Source organism: Zosterops lateralis (genome assembly GCF_965231275.1).
Source record: "Zosterops lateralis genome assembly, chromosome: Z".
Taxonomy (NCBI): Eukaryota; Metazoa; Chordata; class Aves; order Passeriformes; family Zosteropidae; genus Zosterops; species Zosterops lateralis.
The window spans coordinates 7,391,486-7,417,996 of NC_139800.1; the positions used below are offsets into that span (position 1 = coordinate 7,391,486).

A 26,511-nucleotide genomic window follows, 5' to 3' on the forward strand; every position below is an offset into this window, starting at 1 on the left:
GTAAGTTTAATAAATCTTGAGCATACTCACATGGGGAATTATCCACAAACATAGGGTCTATGTTATGGAGCAGTTCCACCCTGGGAGAAGGTCTTCCTTCACTAAGAGAGATTTAAAAAGAAAATGTTAATTATCTTCTATAGCTCATTAGGATTCTGAATCCTTTATTTTAAGGCCTTTTGTCATATTAACAGAGTGTGAGGTTATAACTTTAAATTGATTATTATCAACTTTAATCAGAGTGCTTCTTTCTGGCTGAGCAGCAACAATTTTTGTCTCTACAAGTTTTTCCTAACTACAGTGGTGTTTATTTAGATTATTCATAAGTTTACAGAGTACAGAACTGGCCCTACCTAAGCAGGGTTTTACAACAATCAGTTTTAAGAGTCAAATTTCACAGCATGAGCTGGCATAGCACTTGGTTTCCCTCTGCATACCTGAACAAGTGCTGGAGGCGTTATGGCTGGGTGCCTCAAAAAACACCACAGGCATTGCTACCCCACAAAAAAACCCACCTTTGATTTCTAATTGAGGTCACAAGGATTATTTAGATACTTAGAATCTTGTTGTGTTAAAAAATAAAACCATCCTCCTTTTTCTAGCCATTCAGTACATTGAGATGGTGGGGAATATGCCTCTGAATTTACCCATAATTTCTAGTTAAGTAAATCCCAGACTTAAAAACTGAGTAAATGAAATTTATTCCTGATAAAGGGCAACATGAGTAGGAAGACACAATTAGAAAGAGCCTTGACTACATGAAGACACAACAATAATTTATTATTTGACAGTAAACCTAAATGCATCCTTTCAGAAATTTCAAATATTTTTTTTTCTTTCATTGAGGAGCTTAACTTAAGACACAAAAATTCAACCAGGTTCTCTAAGCGTCTTGACATTAAGAATAAAAACCTCAGGTAATACAAACCTCAGTGGAGACATAAAAAAAAATTACAGTTATTTTAATATACTGAATATATAATCAAGCAGTATTTACCTGTAATTTAAAATTTTCAGTGACAAACAATTAAAATTTTTCTCTTACATTTCTAAAACCATTTCTGGATGATACATTTTGAGTGAGTACAGAACCAACAAGAAGAGCCAGAAGATTAAGTGTGTTCAGGTAATATAGTATTGGAATTAATACAGAGGAATTATTTAAGCTACAGTGTTAGTAATTCAATATATAGAAACTGCCACAAAAATGTTTTTCCCAAAATGTGGGTGAAAGGTTAACTGTCCCCCACTATAGCAGTCACACTCTTAATTAAAGAATACTTGGCCTTATTTAAACAAATTTTATCTTAGATTTAATAAACTCTGTCTCTATGTGCTCCATTGACAGCTGTGTTCAAGTGTGCCTTTCACCATCTGTTCATAGGTAACAGTAACAAGAACCAGTTAGCAAAAGTTAAACTAGAATTCAAATTTATAGCCTGTGACTGACTCTGCAATAACTGCCCGGGAAGGTTTTCTTCCAATTCCTGAGCTGATATTTTCCAGAATATTTTAAAAGAAAGAAACCACCAGAGTTATGCTAAGTAATCCAAGTATCTTCGACCGGAGTTAAATACTGAAAAATTGAGTAGCTTACTCCTATTTACCTCTCATCTTTATAGATTCAATATTCATAGAGTGCCACTCAGTATTCACATAGTGCGGAGTGACCAGCAGGGCCAGGGAGGGGATCCTGCCCCTCTGCTCTGCTCTGCTCAGACCCACCTGCAGGGCTGCACCAGCTCTGGGGGCCCAGCACAGGAAGGACATGGAATTGTTGGAGTGAGTCCAGGGGAGGCCATCAAGATGACAGAGATCTGGAGTGTTGGAACCCTGGTCACTGAGAATTTTAGACTTTCTGTGCTGACAGACACTGACCTCCAAGGAAACACTACATTTGACCTGAGGCCTTGGAAAAGGCTTCCAAAATTGAGTGATAGCAGCGTGATTATGGGTGTGAGGTTTGAATAGAAGTTTTCCACCATATCACATGGTGGAAAACTTAAGAGTATAAGTTTTTAGACTATAGTAATATATATAAAGCAAGATGGAGATTTTAGGGCATAGGCTAGTCCTTCTTTTTCACCTTCTTCTTCACCTTCTTCTTCATCGGTCTGGTGGTATTTTCTAATTGAATAGAAAAGTCCACATTGAGGGTAATGGGAGGTTGGTTACTGGGTTACAAGTAAAAATAATTTAGGTGTCATCTCTTAAGTGGAGAGTTTATCCTTAAAAGGCCTTGTAGAGAGATAGATACAGTTCCATTTTTACTTTGTTAGCTAGAAGTGCTTTGGAACTCACGGCTTGTGAGACTGCAATATAGATAAGAACTAATAAACACCTGAGTCTGAACATGAAATGCCGTCTCGAGGGTTTAATCCTGACTCTGGAAAAAAAAGAAGAGAAAAGCAACATGGAGCACCTCCCTTTTGGGACAGGCTGAAAGTTGGGTTTGTTCAGCCTGGAGAAGGGAAGGCAGCCCTCACAGCAGCTTTCAGTATTTAATGGGGGCTTACAAGAAAGACGGGGACAGACTTTTTAGTAGAGCCTGTTGTGACAGGACAAGCAGTGATCGTTTTACATTGATGGACAGTTGAATTAGATTAGATACAAGAAAGAAATTTTATGATGAGGGTGGTGAAACACTGGTACAGGCTGCCTAGAGGTGTAGTAGATGATCCATCCCTGGAAACATTCAAGGTCAAGTGAACAGGGCTTAGAGCAACTTGATCTAGTTGAAGATGTCCCTGTCTAAGGCATGAGGGTTGGCCTAGATGATGCTTAAAGACACCTTTCAAACAGCCTGTTCTATTATTCCATTAGAGTCTATGATTATACCAAGTGTATTCATAGTGTTCAAGCAGATTGAAGGTAACTTCCTTTATAAATTTTAACATGGAGAGTGGATATTATGTACAAAACTGTAATATACTATTTACATTACAGCTGATAGAACACAAAACCCCAAAGATTATACTTGCATTATTGTAAGTTTTTCCTGCAGCAGTTGCCATTATTATTGAATCAGATTTTGTTCTGGAATAGAATGCTGCTTTAGTACCTTGGATGTGATTTATATGTAATTGTGAGATACACTCTCTGAAGCTTGTGGCATCACTGCATTAAGCTCTGCAGAGCTATTACATGGTACAGCACTGCTTTTCAGTTTGAGTGTTACTGCAAGCATAGATATTCATAACCACCACATATCACAAAACAATAGGCAAAGAATGTGGCACTGAATATTGAAAAAAACACCTGTCTCACAGCAAAAGACATCAGGAAAACGAAAACAATATTCTGGGAACAACAAATAAGATATTTATGCCTGCAATAGAGATCTGTTTCCCTAGAAGTGACTTAACTCTGCCCTCCTTCCCATTTACAAAACTCCACAGAGACACAGATCCAACTACAGATTCACCTTGGCAGATGTTCTGCAAGGCTATTTTGCATCAGGAATATAGTCTAGCCAGAAGAGCTACAATAACAAAGCCATAATATTCTCTAGGGAAACCTGCCTTTGTATTTTAGTAACAGCCTGTGCAACCACATCTTACAATGGTCTAATTTTAGAATATTTATTTTTAGACTTCAATATCTGAATACGTCATCCCTCCCCTTAAACGTAAGGAACTTTTTATATTGTCTGGTTATTATTCTATCCTGTCAGATGGTAGAATAATTAAGATACGTCTTAATTATTAAATTAAGCAATCAAAAGCTGTTGTTTTTCAAAACAATCCTCCATGTAAGTACAGCCTAATGAAAGCATGTGGCCTAACTTCAGTGTTGGTATGAGAATCAATTAGTTCATTCTTCTGATTTGCAAAGTTCTTAAAACATACAGAAAGCCCTATTATTCCTCAGTGAGCACAAACAAAGATCCACATGCAATCTTTCACTTTTGTTGTTGTTAAACAGCCAGAAGGTGTCCTTGGAAAGGAATCCAAGGTTTTTCTGCGTAAGTATGTTTGTCTCGCACAAAAACATTCTCACTGTCACTAAGCAAAATCTGAGCCTTTATAACCTTGCCATATTTCTCTGGGTCTTATTTTTAATATTTTCCTAAAATGATTATATTTCAGATATGCTGGAAATAAACATACTGTCAGCTTTAGAGACTGCTCTTTCTTCTGTATTAATTTATATCACAACAATGAATTTTTTTAAAGAGGTGATTGATTCCTAAAACAAATGAACCCATTCAGTACAGTATTGAAGCTGATCTTACTTCATTTAGTATACCCAATAAGTTATATTACAACATTATAAAAGTATGAAAATGAAGCTTTCCCTACAAAACATACAAGTAAAACTTTAAACTCTCTGCCTAAAAATTAGCTTGGATGAAATAATAGTTATTTGTATTGTATTTTATCCTAAATCTCTCAGTGCCTATCATTCTGCTTCATGTGGTCTACCATTCCATTCTTCTGTTAATGCAAAATAAAATACTTTCTCTGAGCATGGACACACTAGATATTCAGTGGTGAAAACCAAGATGTATTTTAAAAAATGTATCAACCAAAGAAAAACTATTTTGCCAAGTGTCTTTATTTCAATAGAGTAGTAAGCATCTGGAGAACAGATGTTTCTTAAAAATGCAGCTTCCTTTTGTGATACTTGCTTGGAAATATGCAGTACAATTTAGACTCCTTGACTGGTTGCATTTTACTATTCTTCCTATTCTCAACTGCTATTTTTATAAAATATATCAGTGATATTATCACTTTATTTTCAGAAACAATTTGTAATATGTACATCATTTTAGAGCTATATTGTAGTCTTACCCATGATAATCTAAGGGAAGAGAAAAGGGAAATCTACTATGATTTATTATTTATGAATCTTTTTTAAAATGTTGATACCTGAGACTGGAAAGTTCTAAAAGTTATCCAAAAATGGGCTGACACAGTGATACTGTGCTAAGTAATTTTCAAAAAGAAGCTAAAGACATCAAAGAGGAAGTTAAATATCATTTCAAAGGTACTCAGAGAATAATAAAAATGACGTAAAAACGACTGGTTTAATTATAAAAATTATAAAAAATAATAAAAATGACTGGTTTAATTATATGCTGCAACAAAATTTTGGACAGAAAAGCAGTCCAAGATTGGTATGGAGATGGAGAAAGACTGGTAAAATCTGCATGTGAAGATAACCTCATGAGCACAAGAGCAGAGAAAGGGCTGTTTTAACAGCCCATGTTAATGACAATCCAGACCAGCAAAGCCCCAGCACATCGAGGCCATTTCCACTGGACAGGAACATCTGGAGACAAAACACTGATGGCCCTCAGGGACTCACAGGGGTGGTGCAGGACACAGATGCAGCATCAAAAGGACACAAACAGGCATAACTAGAACATGTGCAGAGTTACCAACCTAAAAAGCACACAGAAGAAGCTTGAAGGACTTCACAACTTGCATCCCTGGACCTCTGCACCACAGCAACAGATGCTGGGCCCATTTTGCATTCACAAACATCATGGTGCTGGGATGCCAGGTGGATGGCTTAAAATCCTCTGCCCCTGCCTCTGGCTGGGCAGACTTCCTAGACACACACCTCTTGGTGAGTAAGACTGTCAGGCTGTCAGAGTGTGAGCAAAACCTGCTCTATTTCAGTTTCTATTCTAAATAAAATCACATTCCTCTTTTATTAAGTCTTTCATTGATACAAGGTTGAAACAGTAACGGGTCAGCAGATGGATGTGGAAAGAGCAGACAAGCTTTTGAGTTAAAATGCCTGTCAAAGAACTTTCAAGTACCATGCAAATTTTTGCCTAGGAGTTCAAACAGTGAGACCACAAACACTGTCCTTCCTCAGCTTCATGCACTGCATGACAGAAACGTAGAGTATAGCTAACCAAAAAGAATGCGTAAGAAGATATTTTTGTCTACAAGATGTGTCCTCCTGAACATCATCTTTTTCCTGCTATTTCCTCCTAACTGTTAAATGTCTTCTGGTTCTTCAGGCCAGAATTAAGTGGACAAGGTATGAAAGGAACACTTGTCTATATATGTAACTCTCAGTACTTCTTTATACTACTTAATATTAATTGGTGTCATGTTAATGTGATTCCTAACTTGGACTATCAGTCATTTAAAGTCATGATACGAAGCTCATCTTGGTCTAGAATTTCAGAATTTATAATCAGCATTTTAAAATTTATGTTTAATTTCTGTGTATTGTACATATATTAATATTTCTATAGTATATTACATTTATACATAGTTATTTTCAGTAGTATAAGATTTGTTCTCAATTATTATGTTATATTGTATTTTATAATATTACATAAACATCATATTAAGAACCTATCTTTAAAATACTGACCATTAACAGACAGATATCACTGAAATAGATTCAATTTTTTTTTTTACTTCTGGGAATATCTGTACCATCCCATATATTCTTTTGAGTATCTGAATCAAGATTCCAAATTTATGATCTTTTTCCTTTTTATTGCACATATATCAACCAGCAGACTCAGAATTACAGTGTCCCCCCACAAAAAAAAAATCACAAGAAGCTTATGCATCTATTTATATTAGACTGTACTGAAAAAAATATAACACAGTGATTCATTTTCTTTTTTCAAATGAGTTAGAATATTAGCAAGTTATAATTTCACTCACTATGAGTCATTTGGTCCCAGAAAAACAACACATTTGAACTTTTCATCAGATATCACCAAAAGGGCACTGTGTCTTCACTGTTTGCTATCCAATATTCAAGTGACCTTTTGAATTATGGTCATGAAATTTAATACACTCATTTATCCTGATTACATGGGACAATCATGAAATTTGACATTTTGGCTGCAAGGTCAACCAATGAATAGCCTAGCAGTTAGAAAGCCTGACTTGTTACCTGTCCAGATAGAGACCCTCTCTTTGACACACCCAAAACCACTGGTAGTCACTTGTTCCCTGGAAAAGCCAGTAAGCATTGCATTCATTCCCTTTACAAGGAGAGAAATGCAAATGTCAGCAGTATGCTGGCATAGCTGTACCCTTCCTTCATAACAACTCTCCTGCTGAAGTACCCAGATCTCAGAAGATCAATCCATTGCAAAAATATAATGTTGAAACTGAACCCAAAATAGGCAGGAATTCCACTGGTAGCTGGAAGAAAAGTCTATGGTCTTCGTGTAACCTGGATCTTGCTGATGCTAAGTTTCCCCACAGGAACACTGACAAGTAAAACATTTTACTTTTTCTGGCTGGATGGGAGTCTCCATTCCTTCCTGGCAGCTAATGATCCCTGGCCTCAATTTTACATATCGTTATCTTCTTCCACTTGGAAGAGAGCCACACAGTACACCTGGGCACAAGGCCATGAGCTTCCTATAAACTCCAGCTACTAAAGGAAACCACCTCTTAGCTCTTCAGAAACACAGGCAGCGCTAAGAATGAAACCAAGTCTTCCAGCTTCAAACAGGTAATGCTACAGGTATAGACAAAACAATTCTGAACTCAAGATACGGGGCTTAGTTCTAGAGAGGTGTAGGGGGTTGGGTTTGGTTTTAATTTTTGCTTTTCACTCCAAGATCCATATAGATGGCTCCATGGATGGGTACATGGGTTCAAATCTGCCTGCTCTAACTCTCAATTTTTCATATCAGTCCCTAACCCAGACAGCACTCCTGCTCATGCTTATTTAGGAATTGATTTTGACTCTCACAATTCGCAGTCCAGGATACTAAGACACACACAAAAAAAAGGGGGGAAAAAAAGGTGATAACACACATAATAAGGTATAGCCTACCTGCTCTAAAAACAGAAAAAAAGCTACCAAAAAAATGAGAACACTAATCTTCAACTGAATATCAAGTAGGAAATAGAATTGTTAGTCCTTTTAGTTTGCTTTAGCAGTATTGAACTTTCCATCTTAAATTATTCTTATGTGAATTAAAATTGTATTCAAAGATCAACTAAAATAAATATAACTTCTACAAAGACAGACAACAGGATTTAGCCCCATCAATGAGTATATTACATGCAGCACAGAAAAGGAAGAAACAAAGGAATTTAAACCAACACACTATTTGGAAATTAGGTTGGTCACAGAACTTTCAAATTCTGCAGAAACTCAGGTTTTAAGGACTCCGTGATCCTTTTTAGTGGAATAAAAGAACACTGAAATAATCCAGCTGGAGCTATGCTGCCTCTTTCTTCCAGTCATCTAAGCATGTCTGCACTGTGCTTTTGAGTATTTCAACTTGCTTGAGTCAGTCACAACATGATGACCTCCTGGAATCAGGTCAGGTGTATTTTTGTACTTGATCTGGAGACACTGGACAGTGTGACATGGTTCTGTGCAAATAGTTACACTGTGAGACAGCCTGACAAGTCCCATACTGAGCTAACAAACGATCCAAGTGGAACCCATGTTCAATGAGTTTAATATCTGCACAGATTTCCCACGTGTCCAATTCCAGATGCGCACCACAGAGACACCTGACTGAGCTCTGTAGAGAACAGAGTTTGGTCCATAAAATGTACTAACTTATACTCCATGCTGTGCAAAATCTTTCAACATAATTTGGGATCACAGAATGCTCTTGAAGAAGTATACCATGCTTGTGAGCTGTTATATTCATACTGAAAAATTGAAAATACCAAGTTAAAGCTGTATGGAGGCTTTGCATATGTTACCAAGATTATTTTGCAACCTGGATAAGCTCTCACAGACAGCACAATTAACTGCATTTATACCTTCCCCTTTTTTATGGGAAAGGAACAGGTAATATTTCCCTCCGCATTCCAGTTCTGTTTTCTGGGCTGATTAAATTCTTCTCATACCAGAATGATGACTTGGTGATTTGACATGAAAGTTACCTGATAGCGTTCCAAACATCAAAGCCATCCAAAGGCTTAGTGCCATTGGTATGTCCTCCAGCAAGGTGCACCAGGGTCGGTAGCCAATCAGAGATATGGATGAGTTCATGACTTTCTACACCTTTCTGCTTCAGCAAAGGACTTGCAACAAAGCCTACACCTCTCACTCCTCCTTCCCAGAGGGTCCATTTTCTCCCTCTCAGTGGCCAGTTATTCCCCCCTGCTAAAGTCTGTCCTCCATTATCTGAAAAACAAATAAACAAAAAGAATTCTTGGTAAGAAAGAAACAGAACAATCCTCCCCACAACAGTCATTGATCCATTTGAAGAAAATATTTTCACAATACAGCTGTGTAATGTCAAATATTGAGGGCAAGTAACAAACATATGTTACCTTTTAACATCTACAAATTACATCAATGGAAAGTTATCACTACGAAGAAATTATACCATAATAGAAGACAGTAATTTAGAAAGACTGTGCTAAAAGTGACTTCTGACCAGGATTGAAAACACCATTAGGTATCCTAAGCTTCTAGAACCAAAGACTTCAAAAATTTAGTTTCAATTAATTTAAAGACCACAAGAAGAGTTGCTATCAATGCCATCATTAGTACTCAGAATACAATGGTTTCCAAAGCAATATAATACACCTAAAATGGAAACCTGTTATATCCAGTCTCAGGAAAATACTCACACACCTACTTTAAAAGCAGGTTTTTTCCAGATTTTTAGGCAGGTACGCTGATATATAAGGCTAGACAAAACAGGGTTTCCTTCTCTTCAGGCAGAATGAGAAAGCCCTAATAAATGAAGTGAAACTAGTTAACATAACTGAAATGATTCAGAAATTGAATTTATTGTTTGGTGAGAATAACATCTAAGATGGTTACAGAAAAAGCTGTATCACCACGACTACAGAAATATCTACATGAATTAGAGATGGTTCATGGCATGCTTTTCCTTTCAACTCTCTCTGACCAAGCTTCCACACTTACGCTAAAATCCAGATCCTTGAAGTTAACAGTAATGATTCTTTGAATTTACTTTCAGTACTGTTACATAGTTGTTCTTGTTCAAACCTATTGAAATGCTCTCAGAAGAGTCATTGCTGGCAATTATGTAAAGCATAATTTTCCTCTATTTTAATGAGGTTAAAATTATTTCAAATAGTAATTGCTGAACCGACGTTCAGTGTAATTTGATGGGTTCGTATTGTATTTTCTGATTAAAAACCATGAATTTGAGATCAAAACAAGAACTCCAACACCTTATAGGAGAACTTTACTGCAACCAGAACAAAATTATCTTTCTGGTTGACAAGAGTTTAAGAAGCATTTGGACATACTCAGGCACATGGTGTGATCCTGGGGGACGGTCCTGTGCAGGGCCAGGAGTTGGACTCAACGGTCCCTGTGGGTCCCTTCCAAGTCCCTTTCAACTCAGTTTACTCTGTAATTCTGTATTTAGTTAGGGATCAGTGTAAACCCCCACATCTTTCTACTGCACACAGAAGACCACTTTTGTTCTACAAACGAATAAACCATGAATATCTGTGAAGACTTTGAAAGCTAGAAGCCTAAGCTAAATTAAGCCCTTGGCAAAAGAAGAATTATTTGAAAAGAGTTAAATGTCCCGTGGCCCAACTAGCTTCCAGTTTGGTTGCCCATGTTCCTGCATTTTTGATTAAAAAGAAATTAATTAAGAGCACTATCATTATTTCTCTCACAACTATGTTGAGCTCTGACTTCTGAGAACTTAAAGCAGTTGCTGATTACAACGAAAAAAAAAAAAAAAAAAAGCTGTGTCAAACCACGACAATCAGTTTCAACAGTTCCTTCTACTCAAAATGTAAACAGGAATTCCTGTCAGAGATACTCATGGGAGAGAGTTTTCAGTAGCTTTTAACCTTTGGTGGCCTTAGAATAAAAGGCATCTTATCCACACTGTATTAGAGCACAGTTTGGACATAGAAAGGAATCAGAACTTAAATATGTTACATATCTCCTTTGTATCACAGACAGCTCACTGTCCATATCAGTTTAATAGCAGCACATGAGAGTTTTTCTAATTCCTGATTATCAACAGCAAAGTAGCAAGGAAATTACAGAAGTAGGTGGTATTTCTGAAGGATAGTGAGAGAGCAGCGTGCACTTCTCAGGTTACAGTCAAATCTTTAAGATATTTACTTTTTCCTTGCTTTCTGTAAAAACATTCACATTCTGCCAGTTTCACTACACATTAACTTGCCTGATACAAGGAATCTATCTAACATACATCCTGAAAAAACTCATGTCTTGTATCAGCATTCAGGCATAGTGCATCAAGTTTAAATGAAAAGGAAAAAAACATATTTTGATAGCTGATATGATATGCAAATGAAAAAATCTGACATATGAAACAAGGCTCACCTCCCACATTTGACTTCTCATTCTCACACTGCTAGAACATTTCTTTTTCCTTCCTCGAGAATTTATGTCTGGTCCTTCCTGCATAATTTCTTGACTGAGTTATCAAGAAAGTGTTGAAGGACAGAAAAGGATGGTTTCTGTTTAGGATTATTAAGGTTTGTTTCCTTTCTAGGTAGGCAGAACATAACTGATGTGTCACTACTAGCAGCTTGTATATAAGCAACACCTTCCACAAAGTCTGAAATATTATCAAGGACTTCAAATACCTACAAGTTGTTGAAGAAGAATTGGTTACATAATGGAAAAGCCTAATGGGATCTGTATCAATAAAATATTAAGCTAACCACTAAATAATAAAGGGAGAGAGGGTATAAACAAGAAACCACTGATTGCAAGGAGTACAGATGTGAGAGAAAGTCCACTCAGGACTGTAAGTGTTGTTCTGGTCCTGGTTTTACCTCCAGGAGTATGTCTGGACAGCAAGAGACAAGATGGGCACCAGATGTGTATGTGTGTGTTCTTGTTTCCTCTGAATCAAGAGCTGTGGATGTATATGTTGATGGTAAAAGTTTGCATGGGTTCAGAAAGCCACTGAAGAAGTTAAAGTTGGTTAAAGAAGAAAAAGGTACATAGTTTCTATATGAAATCACGTCACTTAGTTGCAAGAGTTTCTTCAGCCGCAAACTGCTTAAGATTTGCAAGTTTTCACAGAAGTTTCCTAGACACGCCACCAAGAATTGCCATAGTGAGGGGGTGCCTGCCTTCATTTGTGGAAGCACAACCATTCTCATTTTCTCCCAAATAAGTTATTCCTTATTAAATCCTTATGCTATTTTACCCAATTATCTCAAACATGGAACAAATTCCAAAGTCCATGTGGAAACTCACAGTAGCTTAAAACACACACTTAAAATCCACTGAGTTGTGAGACAAATGGAATCATTGTTCCATCATGTTCTACACTGGCTTCATATCCAATTCTAAATCCATTTCAAAACAGTATTTTCTGAACTATTTATCATATGTTTTGTAACTGTTTCTCTCTATGACTTACCCTATCTTATGTCAGAAGACAGTCTCCAGAGCAAGGCTTTTGGAATCAAGCTACCTACAATTTGTGGCCCTAATTTGTAAGATTGCTTAGAATTAAAGTTTCAGCCTTGCTACTTCAGCTGAAAACACAAGCCTCCCTCAGGCATAAAACTTCATTGTCTCTTTGCTGGAGACAGATATTAAATAGGATTTTTATTAAAAATACTGAAATAGTGTGGAAAATGGACTGAGAGTATGTTTCTTACGTGTAAGAATATTTTTTGCAATTACATTACATAATCTAGACTACAGCAGTACCCACAACATACTTAGGGGTATTAAAAAATCATAAAACTAACCAGCTCTTGTCCCTAAAGAAAGGATGAAAGCATCTAGAATAAGGCTGTATCTAGAAATATGCCACTTGGCATAAGCATTATCTAGCCAACATATGCAGCTTTGTTTGCATTCTTGAATGGAAGCACCACACATTTTTAAGGAGCTTTATTCCTTGCTTGCTTGGCTTTGAGAGATGTTTAGCTACCATAATTTCTCACAGGACTAATCACTCTAATTATATATTATTTTAAAGATGAGGGTACCTAGATGTTTTATTTCCATTCTCACGGAATTGTCTTCTATAAGGTGAAATTTGTGGCAACAAAGGAAAATATGGGGAAGAAACAGTCTCACTAATACAAGAATGGGCTGAAACAGAATTTGTAGGAGGCGCCACCACCAACAATGAGAAAATGCACAGCACATATATGCTAAACAATGATAAAACAAGAGAATAAAAAGCATCCTGGCTATTTTAAAGGGTAGTTCCCATCAAAGCTGAATCAACACCAGCCTTGATGGAAAAAGTTGAAACAACAAAAATACGTTGCAAAGTACCTCCATCCCAAAACAATTTGGGTGAAAATAGGACATATTTTTGACACAGAAATTCAGAGAATATAACCTATTCTTAAAATGCAGATGAATGCCTTTTGAACTACTGTGGTTCTCTTACTAAAAAAACACAAGGAAGGGTTATTTTAAGAAATATACTTAATAAAAACCTTTCAGCATAAGAAAAGTAGATGCAAAGCAAAGCTTGTGTGTCTTGAATATACAATACAACTTTAAAAATGAAGGCAAATGTTCTTCTCACAAACATCTGCTTTTGTAATTACTATTCATTGTCATATACATGAGAAAGAGTTTAATTTGCTAAATCTGTAATTTCTAAACTGTAAGAGATGTTTTGCAGGAGTTTTTAAGAGAATCAATAAACAAAACTAAACAGAGAGGCCCTTCTGTTCCTCCCAAATACTCCTCTGAAGAGTTGCCAGCTGCCAAACATTTTGACTTGTGCAGCGTATATGTACAGCGATGTGGGATGTATGCAACTAGTAAGCAGTTTAATGACTAAGACTTCTTTAAAGAAGAGATGGGCAATAAAAAACAGCAATAAAACAATTCTGAGAGGAATAATCAGTGAAGCATGGATTCAAGTCTTGGGATGGATTCACTTTCTTACAAAATTTCCCTGGAACTGAAGCAACAGTCTGCTTTGTACTATGATGTTAACCACTAGAAAGAGATGCTCACAACTGTGGGGAAAGCTTCATTTGGGATTTGTACCTCACTTGACAGTAAAAAAAAAAAAAAAAAAAAAAAAAAAAAGGTGAAAGTGTTGATTTAAGAACAAACTCTGACAAAAGGATCATAAATATCTCTTGCCTGCATGCATTCATTGCCAAGAAAAATCCACAGTAGTTACTGAACTCAGGGGAAATATTAATAGCATGAATAGATTTGTTAAAACTTAAAGCATCACTTCTCTGAGAAATTCATTTTAGACTGATCAATGAGCTTGAAAGTTATTTTTAGGAAAAGAAATTAAATGGAAACAAGTACTGTAATACTGTGTAAGGCCAGCTCTCTAATAAAGCAAGCTTAATCTCCCCCAGTTGTTCGCATTAAAAAAATCCATTATTGTCTATGCACAGGAATGAAAAACTTATTTAAAAAGCTATAAAGAGACCTTTATGTTTTATTTTTTTGGATAGTGGGCAAAATGCTACAATAAGAGTTTCCAAAGACCACCTAAGTACAGTATAGGTGGTCACCCTAGCTTCTCCACCATGTGAACATGTGGACCAAACAACTTCCTCATGTGACTTCTACTGCCTGCACATGTTATCTTAGCAGCTTTTGATCACAATCCTGCCTCCCGTCAATGCTTTAGAATAAGGGTACTGTTTTCTCTGCAAATAGGCCAGAAATTAGTCTTCATTTAAAGATATTCCTTGCTGGTTTTTATGTCAAGTCTTAGATAAGGCTTAAGTGTGACAATTAAAAATGGTAAATAGTACATGAAAACTTTTTTTCTTTTTTTTTTTTCCCTCCAAAAGAAACAATGTGTCTTCTTGTACAGCTACCTATTTTGTTCAAACAGACCAGGCCTTGTTTCAATTACGCTACAGAAAAGTGAATTTTATTTTTCTTCCTAACAGAGCATAGTTTTTTTGTCTCCCTTGTGACCACTCAGGTTGCTGCATTCTTCTTTCAACCACAACTGAGCTACACCCCACAGTCCCGTTGACGTGTCTGGCAAATTATTCTAGACAAGCTCTTCCGAGAGGGCTTCCTGGAATTTCTCCAAAGATTCATCCAGGACTGTATTTGGTGCTGTTATTAAGCAGTTTTCGCTCCAGCAGTTCTCTTCAGTTTGCATTTTCTTAGTTCAATAAAGTAATTTCTTAGTAATAAAGTAATTTTCTTAGTAATAAAGTAATTTTCTTAGTAATATCAGTCTCCTTACAAGTGAAAAAAATCAGTCTTGCTGACTACTTGAGTCAGAGAGTAGGAATACTTAACAAACATACTCATCATTTACATAAACTGTCTTTAAATTATATTTATTCTACACTTTCCATTCCGCTGAGACAATATAAGTGTGTTTAACTTTCTGATACATATTATACAACCTTGATTACAGTATCAGAACTGTAATTTTAGGTATATGGCCTAATAATCTTAATTCTCAAGGTAAGTTTAATGGTTTTGGCATTTGTAGAACAAGGAGTGATACTGAAAATCTTTATGGCAATACCTTTAGAAAACACAATAGTAATTAATTAATTCCTACAAGAAAAATAGCAAACTTAAGGAAAAAAAGTTCTCTTTCAGCACAGCAATCCAACAGGGTAAGTATTTCTGAACTGTTTTTCTCTGTATAACTCAGAACACAACAAATACTGCAAAAATAAATTTTAGCAGTAAGTTACAGAAGACCAAAAGTGCTTGATATCACACACACACTCACACACAGAATTGAACATGTTAAATGTTTTATGTTAATGAGGTTTACAAACTTAAGTATTTCTTGGATACCTATATTCACTTTTTAAAATAGCTATCCAAAAGTTTAATACATTTGTATGAATAGAACTCATATACCCACAGAGCAAGAAATAACCAACCAACATTTAAGACTTGACTGATTAGGAATCAGTAAAAAAAAAAAAAATATATATATATATATATATATATATAGGCAAAATAAATTAACTGCAATGAAGTGCTGAGTGCCAAGAAAATCTTTGACTATGAAAACACTTTTCTATCCTATTCAGAGCATGGCTCAAATAAATGATTTGAAATAATAAATCTGCAAAGGCAAAGAAAGAAGAAAACTTTAAATATCCTGGATTATATAAATATGATTAGATATCATGACCCAATTCAGTATTTGTTTATCATGTACTCATGATAACTTTAACCAACCATTAGAGCCTGGCTACCAACACCCAGGTCTCCTTTTTCCTGGAAACAGTTATAAAACACTTGCCAAATAGTCCTTATGTGTCTACAGTACTTTTCAAATCCAACATCAGCATGTCCCAGGCCTTTTTTTTTTTTTTTTTTTTTTTTTTTTTTTTTTTTTTTTTTTTTATTTTTTTTTTATTTTCCACCTGTACAAGCCCCTTTTGAATTGATGAATTTCTCTGAAGCTGCAATAGAAAACTCCCATGCTCTTTGATTTCTCCTCAAGGGCCCCTGCAGTAAGCTGATCTAGCACACATCTGTCTGATATGTAAACTGTGCCAAGCTCTGTTTGAAAGCCTTGTCTAAAGCCACACAATATTTTTAAAGTGAGTACAGACCAGAAGAAAAAAAACAACTTCAATTTATTTTATGATGCAGGATATTCCAATATGTTATCAAATTCAAGGATCTCCAAAATAGGGAGAAAAAAAACTCTTTTAGGTTTCTGCTACTCCTGAAACTAAAGGCTGCTAACATCCTAAAGCTATCAACTATATTTAACCTATCACGAAATACATGCATAAAAAGTTTGAAGGAGAAATGTGGTCAATAATAATTCTCTTTCCAGTTTCTTGCTTCTGATTAATACATTAATGGCTTTGTGAAGATAAGAGTGAAACTAAGGTGGTTTCTCTTGGCTAAATGGAAGAGAATCTGTCCTGTATGCTCCCTCATTGCATTTAAAATAAACAACTGTTGTAACTCAGAAGGATGCTTTGTTTCCAAGTGCATCTCCAACTCTCCCTACCAAACAGAAGAGATATGTCCATATGGTAGACAGACAATAATAAAAGAAGGACAGGATAGGGCTGACATATGACCAAAACTATGCTGGGAAGCACTGAATTTTACACATTAAATTTTCTAAGTACAGAGACTGTCCAATAGCTGGCAGCACCTGGGTGTTTTTATTCAGTAAAAGCATTCAGAAGTTTATTTTGAATACATTTCCTTTGCTTCTGGAAGCAGCATGACTCTCTCAGAACAAGCATAGTGCTATTATCAAAATAATATTATGGATCTAATTAGGAGGCATATTTATAGCAGCTTTTGGAAGAAAAAAAGCAGGAAGTGGGGCTGCTGTTACTATGCTTACAGACACTCTTTATAAGCAATGAAAACCACACCTTCAGATGTACAGAAAGATCTGACCTCAGACCTGATACATCTGTACTTTAGGCTGCAAGGTGTACGGTAAGAAAAGAAGATGCTATTGCAACTGTGAAGACAGGAACCAGTAAAAAACTAGTTTTACATTTATTGCTGATCAGAGCCATACAAAAGAAAAGAGGTCACTGACATCACATGAAGCAGAGGCACTGAGCTGCACGTGGCCCACAAGGAGACTGATAACATTAGGGGTTATTTCACTTTTCTCCAGTGTCATTTGAAGGGGAGAGAAGAAATTACTACGATTACTACAAACAATCTTCTTCCTTTCTTAAAAAAAAAAAAAAAAAAAAAAAAAAAAAATCCAAAAATGCACTTCCAGGGATATGACGCTGCCAAAACTCAGAATTAAAATGCAAACAGCAGAGACCTAATCTAATATACAGGCATTAAAGCCTCAGGGTTCTTCCCAGAACCCATATTTTCCATCCTAATATCCTGTACCCCTTCTTTCTTGGAGTTTATTTGAGAGGAAGCTGCTCTGATTGCTGTCTGTCACTCCTCTGGCACACAATAAACAGAGCAATCTGGAGTTAATTTAAGCACTTTAGCACATCAGGATACAGCTGGGAAAGGTTTTGGGAGAAAGGCTGGGGAGGAAGAACAGGGCTGCACACAGTCCAACCCAGCCTGTACACAGGAAAGTGGTGCAGATGGGCATCTTCCAACACCACTGCCTGCAAACAGGGAAAACTGCCCCACGGTGAAACTCTCAAATCAGCCCAGAACAATGGAAACCTCAGTTTCAAAGGATTTAGAAGTCCATTTCTAAAAGCAGGAGTGGCAGGGCCACTGCTTCATGTAAGGAGCATTACAGCTGATCCTTGGTCAACCAGTAGTAACCCAACCCCTCCTGTGTGTCTACCACTTTTACATTTCACCCTCTATAAGCCAGATGTCTTTTTTTCTACTAAAGTTTAGACACATGCATTGGTTTTACACTGTGCAAATGATGACTTGATTCCGGCCATTGGACAGATTTACATCTGTTTTTTACATCACTTTTGTTTGAGTTCTTAATCTCTTGGGGCCCTAGCTATACCCAGAATATATTGACTGAGTTCATTACCAGAAAGAAACACATACTTGCTGGCAAAAAAATAGAAAAATGAAACAAAAGTCTTTAGTTATTACTTACCACAGGGGACATTTTTAAAAAGTGCACCATGCACCTTAGGAAGAAGCATGTGTCCATAAGCTAATTCTCACACCAAGCCCACAAACCACAAAAGCTAAAACTCTTTACTCCAAAGAGTGAAGAAAATAACATTCTTTACAACACTGGTCTTATAGAGGGGATGAAAAAGGCTAATTGTTCTGTGATCAGTTTTAACTGTTTTGCTTGAGGTAGACTGTGTCATTCTCTGAGAGATTATGATAAAAAGAAACAGGTAAGTTAATTGAACAAGGTGAAAATGTCTCACATAAGCATGTCCAGCATTGTCTAAGGCTCTCCCAACAGCCACCTCTGCTTTTGCTAAATGCAACCAAGAACACAGGGGAGGAAAGGCCTTTTATAAGGAAGAACTTTTGTAAGTTAATATGGTGATAGAGAAACATAAGTAATGGAGAGTAATGGAAGTTTACATAAATAATACTTGTTCCCTCCAGTGATCTCATGACTAGTTCTCATAAATCCATTCTTCAGAGATGGGTTATGTTTTCCAGGCAGGGAAATGGCAGGCAACCTCTTTGCTGAATGAGTGTTTCAGAATACGTTTTGCTTGTTATTCCTTTCTCTAATATATTTGCTTGGTTACAAGTAACAATGGCTGAATAATACCCTGCTGAATCTAAAAAAAAGATGTTAAGCTGGAGAAAACTGAACTTATGTTCTCCAAAAAAACAGAAAAGAACTACCATTTACAGCTGTGCCTAATACTCTCCTCTCCTTCATTTTGTCACATCAATGCTACATTCAAGTGAATGACAAGAAGGAATACTTAAATTCAAAATTTTTAACTTACTAATATTATTTTATTCCAATTTTGTGATTTTTTTCCTCCCAGCCACATGCCAAAACATGCCCTCTTTAATTACTCCCATGTTTGAATCTCCACAATCTGCCTGCACCATGCTAGTTCAGTAAGGTCACCAGCAATTTCCTCTTGGCAAGACCCAACCTTTCTCCAATATCATCATCCTTGAACTTTCTGCCACTTTTGATCGTATTTCCTGAATCCTGAAGTTGTGAAATCTCTCCTCTTGGCAACATCTAGCTGTACAGACCACATTCAGTCCTCAAATATACACTACAACTCTCAGAGATTTTTAAGAGGAGCTGTTCATATGCAGAACAGAAACAACTGTAGACTTCAAAGGAATAGTCAAATTGCATATTTTGCTCTTTCTGGGCATTATAGTTTCAATGGGTTTGTGCCTAATGATCATTCCACAGAGCATTTACCCTGGAAACGCTATCCTTTACAGGGTAATTTTTTTCCTTTTCCTTTCCCGAAAGTGGAAAAGAAGCAGAAAAATCCAAAACGCACTAACAGATTCCTCTGCTCAAAAACAGTACTTCATTATAAACAGAATAAGGTTTTTTTGCCCCTGGATGGTCAAATGATTCACAGCACACCAGTACTTCAGAAATAGGCTAACCCAACCATTTTCAGAAGACATCTTGCCTTCTTTTCTCTGCAAATTTCTTAACTAATGCAGTGATATTAAAGCCATAAAGCACATCTGCTCTGTGATTCAACCTATGCTTGCCAAATTCCTTCCTCCACTATTGCTTGACATCCCTTGACTTGACGCCACCAACAGTCAGAATTTATCATGTCATTTATACCATTGACCAAACCACTCAGAGGATCCTTCCTAAACCTGCTTGGTCCAACCCTGCATTAAGAAATATGAAGTCACAGGGGTAGGTCACTGCAAACCAGGGGTGACTAGAGGTGATGGTGGCATCTCAAGTGGTGAGCTCTTCTCTTCTTCACATTTATAGCTGCAAAGGACTTCTGCTCTCATGAGTAACCCCTGCCTGAGTCATGCAGTAGTGAGTCCAGAAGCCACGTTTTCCCTCTACTCCTACTTAGGCAAGGGAGTTTTACTAAATCCTACTTCAGATTTCTCTCAGGATTACGGAATATGTGACCCATTAAACTAGGCCAGGTCTTCAGGTCCATGTTTTCCCAAAGCCTATCTCCTCATTTGCCTTAGGCTGTTGGAAGGCTCTGACTGAACTAATTTAAAGAACAGAGGTAATTAAAACCTCTTAGATCACACAAGAGGTCAACAATCCCTAAAAAAGGCAGGTATGATTGCAAGTATGCTTACTCTTCACACAGTTTTGTCAAAATTATCTAGATTAATAAATCGAAACTACTGTAGCTATTTAAATTGTTCAAGCTATCCAAGGTCACTTGGAGAGAATCACAGGAAGCCACATGCATGACCTGAGCAGCTGAAAGACCTCAGGGGCAATTAATTGCCTGTGAAAGGAGGCACCTGTGGGCAGAAAAAGCCCCTAACCTTAGCCCCACACATCAGCATCACTGTCTACACAGCTATTCTTCCACCTGAGACATGCATTTTTCCTTTTTAGGTATCTTTTTGTTGTTGTTGTTTGGGACTTTTTTGGCATTGTATTCTTTCTGGCACCTTTGACTTTGTAATGAACTGTAATAGATGGTCAGCAATAGTTTCTCTCTCCTAGTCAATGCAAACCATTTGTGGCCAGTGAAATCTAACTATGAAATTGTTTTAAACAAAAGCTTTGCTTTTTCAATCCTTTGAAATCACTGGAACACAGCTTGATGACAGCAGAATGTGTGATACATTCAAGTAGGTAGACATTAATTTATATCCTCTGCAGTCAGAACTGCAATTATGTACTACCTTAGAGAGAAATGTAATGGAATGCAGCTTTTGTTTTTTAACCCCCCTAAGTAACAGAAAAAATAGTGCTGAAATAATTTGAACTTAACCACAAAAACAAAAACAAAACCAAAAACACATGCAGAGGATGTTTTTCTTTATATCCACTTGTTACAAATGCTTATTTGATTGTAAAATGTGTTACAATGCTTCAGTGCAAATAAAAAGTTGACTTAAAGCAGACTTAGAGATACAACTATTAAAATTCTCATTAAGTTCTGCATACCAGATGTCAGCATATGCTTTTTTATTGTTGATTTGATAAAGCATACTCTTGCAAGTTATCAGAAGCAGTACAATGCTTCAATACATCCAGTTCTCTGCAGTGATCAGCAACAATCTTTTGCATAGCCTAAACATGGAGATCATCTACAAGGCAAGAAGTCAGTAATGAAAAACCTGCACTACATTTGCTGCATTATTTGGTTTTATCTGTTGTAGGTTAAAGCCATTTACTCTAAAATATAACTGAAATTACTGCTGCAGACTTCTGATTCTTCCCAATCAGTTCAAGCTACTCTGGAATCTTAATACAGAACTCAAGGTCAGCCCACTTCAATGTACACAAAGCTCTGGCTGTGTTTTAACTTGAGAAAACACAATTGGAGGTCAAATGTAAGAGCAAGCACAGGCAGCATTCCACACGGCAGCAGTGCTCAAAGTTCAGATAAAAGTGGGGGTGTTTCTTCCTGCTTTAAGAGAAATGTAAAGATAGATGCTGTGTTTGTAAGAGACAGATACTCCAGTCACAGGAGGCACGTGAAGTTGTCTAGAATCACAGAGATTTCAAAAGGGCATAAAGAGGTGTAGAGAAAGCAGAGGAATGATTAAGACCAAGCTGTAAGGAACTGAAAAACAAACAAACAAACAAACAAACAAGGAGCCTTCCAAAATGAGGGGAAATCAGTTTATCAGTTTATTAGTTTCAGTGTTGAGATGAAGAGAGGAAAAAAACTGCAGCGAACACTGCAGTAAGAGCTCTCCAAGCTATTTTCACATCAGATTTCCAGATGATCTGATACACTTACCTGTGGCCAAATATTAGCATCCACTGCCTAGTAACTAACATGCTCATGGATTTTAGTGTTTCTTCTGGGATTTGTAACTCAAAAATCTGTAAAATATATGATTTCCTTTGCATTCAACACACCTATATTCTGACCATCTAAGTAAATTCTGCTGGTTTTACTCTCTCATTAATTCAGGCAGAGAGGCAAAGTCTTAATCCTTTTATGCACACTAATGTGATATTGCCCACAAATATTGATCCATTATATTCTATGTATAAGAATAACATGAAATAATGAAAAATGAAAGAAAAAACAGTTGTGCAGAGCTTTTATTTGGAAGTTCTTCAATTCTTCTGTAGAGTTTAGTGTAACAGCATACTTTAGTTCTGGAATATTCATAAATATACGAAACAGATGTACTAACTAACCCATAGTTTATATGGACATATATGAAAAAAAAGAAAAAGCAGGGAAGGAAAACAGATCCAGAAAATCTCAGCAGGGATTCAAATAACCTTTTTCAGATACTACTCATTTGACTGAGGCCATCTTACAACACCTGCAACTTCTTCCAAATTCTTAACCCACACCAGACAACATTGCATGCTTCTTTCCCAAGTGAATCAATGATTGATTTTCCCTGTGTTTCTACAGGGCTGTCAATGATTGACAAAGTAAGTCCCTTGGAGAAGCAATAAAGCTTTGTGTCAGACAGTTCTGGGTTGTTTCAAACAATATTTATCAGTTACAAAGGAAATCTAAAAATGTACGTATATAAAATATCAGACTTCGCTTTAGTTCTATTAAGCAATTATCGAAAAAATACTGAAATAAAAAATCATAAAAAACTAAGAAATTCCATTTTGATAATTTTGAATGGCCTTCTATCATATAATGTACTGGCAGAGTTCTTGGTCTTGAGAGATACGGGCCAGTAAAGAGTGAAGACAGGATCCTGCATTTTAGGGAAGCAAACTTCCAGCTCTTCAAGAAGAGCAATAGTCAATAGGACCTCCTGAGAAAGTGCCCTTCAAGACAAGGGAGCAAAACAGACTTGACAGATCTTTAAGGACATAGAGGGCAAAAGCTCTTGAACCCCAGGCCTAAGAAATCAGGAAAGGAAGGCAATGGCAGAGTCAACCTGCTGGTAAAACTAAGGGGCAAGAAGAAAATGCACAGGCAGAGCTTTCCACAATGTGGAAGGACAAACAGGTATTCTGGGAAGAATACAGGGATGCAGTCCAAGGCATGTATCAAGGTATAGCAGGAGCTGTTCATCCCTTGGTAAGGGATGTAGAGTATCAAGGTCTTTACAGCCAGGATAGGAAGGACAGAGGATGTACACCCCCACAACTGAGATGACTAACTGGGAAGAGAGAATGAGGAGAAGCCTGAGGTATTCAAGAACTTTTTTTGTCTCAGTCTTCACTGACAGTCTCTTCTCTCACACCTCTTGAGCAGATGGACCACCAGAACGGGAGCAACTGTAAGAGAGGATCAGGTTCATGACCACCTGAGGAATTCACATAAATCTATAGGACCTGACAAAATGCATTCCAGAGTCCTGAAACTGATAGTGTTGTCAATCTAGTCTCCATGATATTTAAAAAGTCATGGGAGTTAGGGCAAGTCCCAGCTGTCTGGAAAAGGGAAACATCCCTCTCTAAACTGGAGGGATGGATTTGATGGGTGGGCCACTCACAGCACACTGATTTGGCTGGATGGTCACATTCAGAGAACCAGTCACTCTCTCACTCTCTGGATGTAGATCAGTAATGAGTAGTGTCCCTTGGGGTCTGTATGGGGACCAGTACTGATTAGTATCTTCACCAAGGACACAGACAGCAGGACCAAATGCACCCTTGGCAAATTTGCAACACCACCTAGCTGAGTGGTGCAGCTGACACGCCTGAGGGACAAGATCTCTTCCAGATCCTGGACAAGCTCAAGGAGAGGGCACTTGGGAATCTGATGAGGTTTAACAAGACCAAGTGCTGGTGCTGCCCCTGGGTCAGAGCAGCCCTGGCACCAGCACAGGCTGGGCATGGACAGATCACAGCAGCCCTGCCCAGAAGGACCTGGGGGTGCTGCTGGGGGAGAGGCTGGACATGACCCAGCCATGGGCACTGACAGCCCAGAGAGCCAAACGTGTCCTGGGCTGCATCCAGAGCAGTGTGGGCAGCAGGGCCAGGGAGGGGATCCTGCCCCTCTGCTCTGCTCTGCTGAGACCTCCCTGCAGGGCTGCACCAGCTCTGGGAGCCCAGCACAGGAAGGACGGAGGAAGGATGGTCCCAGATTCTTCTTTGTCTTCTCCATGTAATTCTGGCTTTGTTTTCCAATACTGAGATTTTTATTTTTCTCTCTGATATTGTAATACTGCACTTTAAAAATCCAATTCAACTCAGCCTTGAATACTAGCAACCATGTAGGTTCCCTTAATTTACAAGTAAGCAATAATGAATGTAACAAATACAGAAAAGGAGGGCAGAAATAAGATAGCATAGTCAATTCATCCAGAAATGTTTAGTTCTGTAAACATTTCTTACATGTTATGTATCTCGTGCTCCTTTGAAGGGCTGGGGCTTTAGGAGCAATCATGTTCTTAAACTTAATCAGAGCCACATGGAGGTCAGTGTGAGGGTCCATACAACTGAAGCAGAACTGGAAAGTATATTAAAAGTTAACTACAAAATTATTTCATATGTAACTTACAGACTTTAAAAAGCCACTTTAACAATGTTAGTGTCTTGGTATTGTTGAAAACAGAGCATGTCAATGAAATGAATCACGCTACCTTCAATATTTCTACAAATTAGGTTTCTGAAGTTTGTTAAAAATAAAAGGTGTCACATGAAAACAACCCTAAAGTTGTTGAAGACAAGAGAAAGCAGGGCAAAACCCCTATTCCTATGCCTTTCCTCCTGTTGCCTATTTCTGACAGGGAGACTACAGAAGAGCCAAACCCCTGCAGTGTTGACATCTCTATTCCATAATGCAAATCTGAATGCAGTACAATTTTGTCTTAAACACTATTGAAATTACAGAGGCAGTAAATAGTTCACATTAGTAAAAGGCAAAGAATGAGAACTACAAGCAAGACCAATTCAACAATTTAAAACCCCTACAGGTATTTAGCAGACAGGACACCACCACATATTATTTAATGAGTATTATGTAATTTAAAAGTGAAGTGATGCATATAAGCAGGAGACAAGTCTACTTGTCTACTAATAGGTCATGCCTAATCACTGTACACAATCTTTAATGAAAACTACAATCAGTTGCCAATATCAACAAAACAAGCAGGCAGCTAGTTCTTGGTTTGGTTGGGCTTTTTTTAGCTTTTTGTGTGAATTTTGCATACGTGAAAAGGAATTAAATAGCACTTAGTACTGCCAGACACAATATAAGCAAACATTAGACAGCATCAATGCACAGCTCTGTATATGCATCTCATTTTTGACCTCCAACATTCTTGCTGAAAGTCTAGGTCACAGAACAGGACTTCAGAGCCCTTTGTATGTGTGATTTAAGCTCATGGTTGTGAGCCACAGTTAAACAGAGAGCACTGCCAATAATACTGGTAAAGGATCACATTTGGGGAAAATTTCTCCCCTCTGATCTTCACAGCATAAATAATGCTTACTCTGTACATGTTCCAAGTGCAGAACTCCCATTGAGGTTTCATTAAAAGAAAAAGAGTACAGAACACACAACAGAGATCTGCACTGTGGATAGGAGATTTGCAGCATGAATTGGAGAATAACTTTGCCCTTAATTTGAACTCATGTTCTTCCCTGCTTTCCCCACACTGCATCTGAAAGATCCATGTGTAGCTGCATTTTTCAGTCGTGCTGCAAGAATCACAGAAGAGCAATCACACTCCCTCTGATGACTCATAGAAACACGTATTTCCTACAAAATGAACCTAAATCATTCGGTAAGACCAGCTGATGAAAAAACATCTGTTGTGTACTTCAGTCTGATGTTGTTTACTCAGAGTGGAAAGAATAACCTTGAAGGTTCAGTGTTCAATGGCAGAAATGCCACTTTTTCTTCACAGTGCTAACACATCACTATATTCCCAGTGCTTGATATAGATTTATTTGTGTATGTGTGATGGAAGCACTATTGAAAGCCTTTCAATTAGAGGGACAATAGAAAACTATACCTAATATAAAATTCTGCTAATGTAATTCCTGTAATTCTTGTTGTGCTTTAAATACAACCACAGGGGTTTTTATTTTCCATCAAGGGAATATAATACCTTTCCTGCATCAGAGCACCATTTGCTGAACAACTTTACTGAGCATTTACAGAGTAACTCATATAAATCAAC

The 26,511-nt window shown here is 37.3% G+C and overlaps 1 protein-coding gene across 1 annotated transcript in view; it reads right to left on the bottom strand.

The window, feature by feature from the left end:
* Positions 1–26,511, bottom strand: part of ARSB (arylsulfatase B) — a 64,426-nt gene that overhangs the window by 23,846 nt on the left and 14,069 nt on the right. Inside the window, exons 5-6 of the mRNA XM_083884603.1 lie at positions 8,847–9,090; positions 31–101 (exon numbers count right to left, since the gene is read on the bottom strand). Coding sequence (XP_083740729.1) covers positions 31–101; positions 8,847–9,090 — 315 coding nt within the window. The remainder of the gene's footprint in view (positions 1–30; positions 102–8,846; positions 9,091–26,511) is intronic.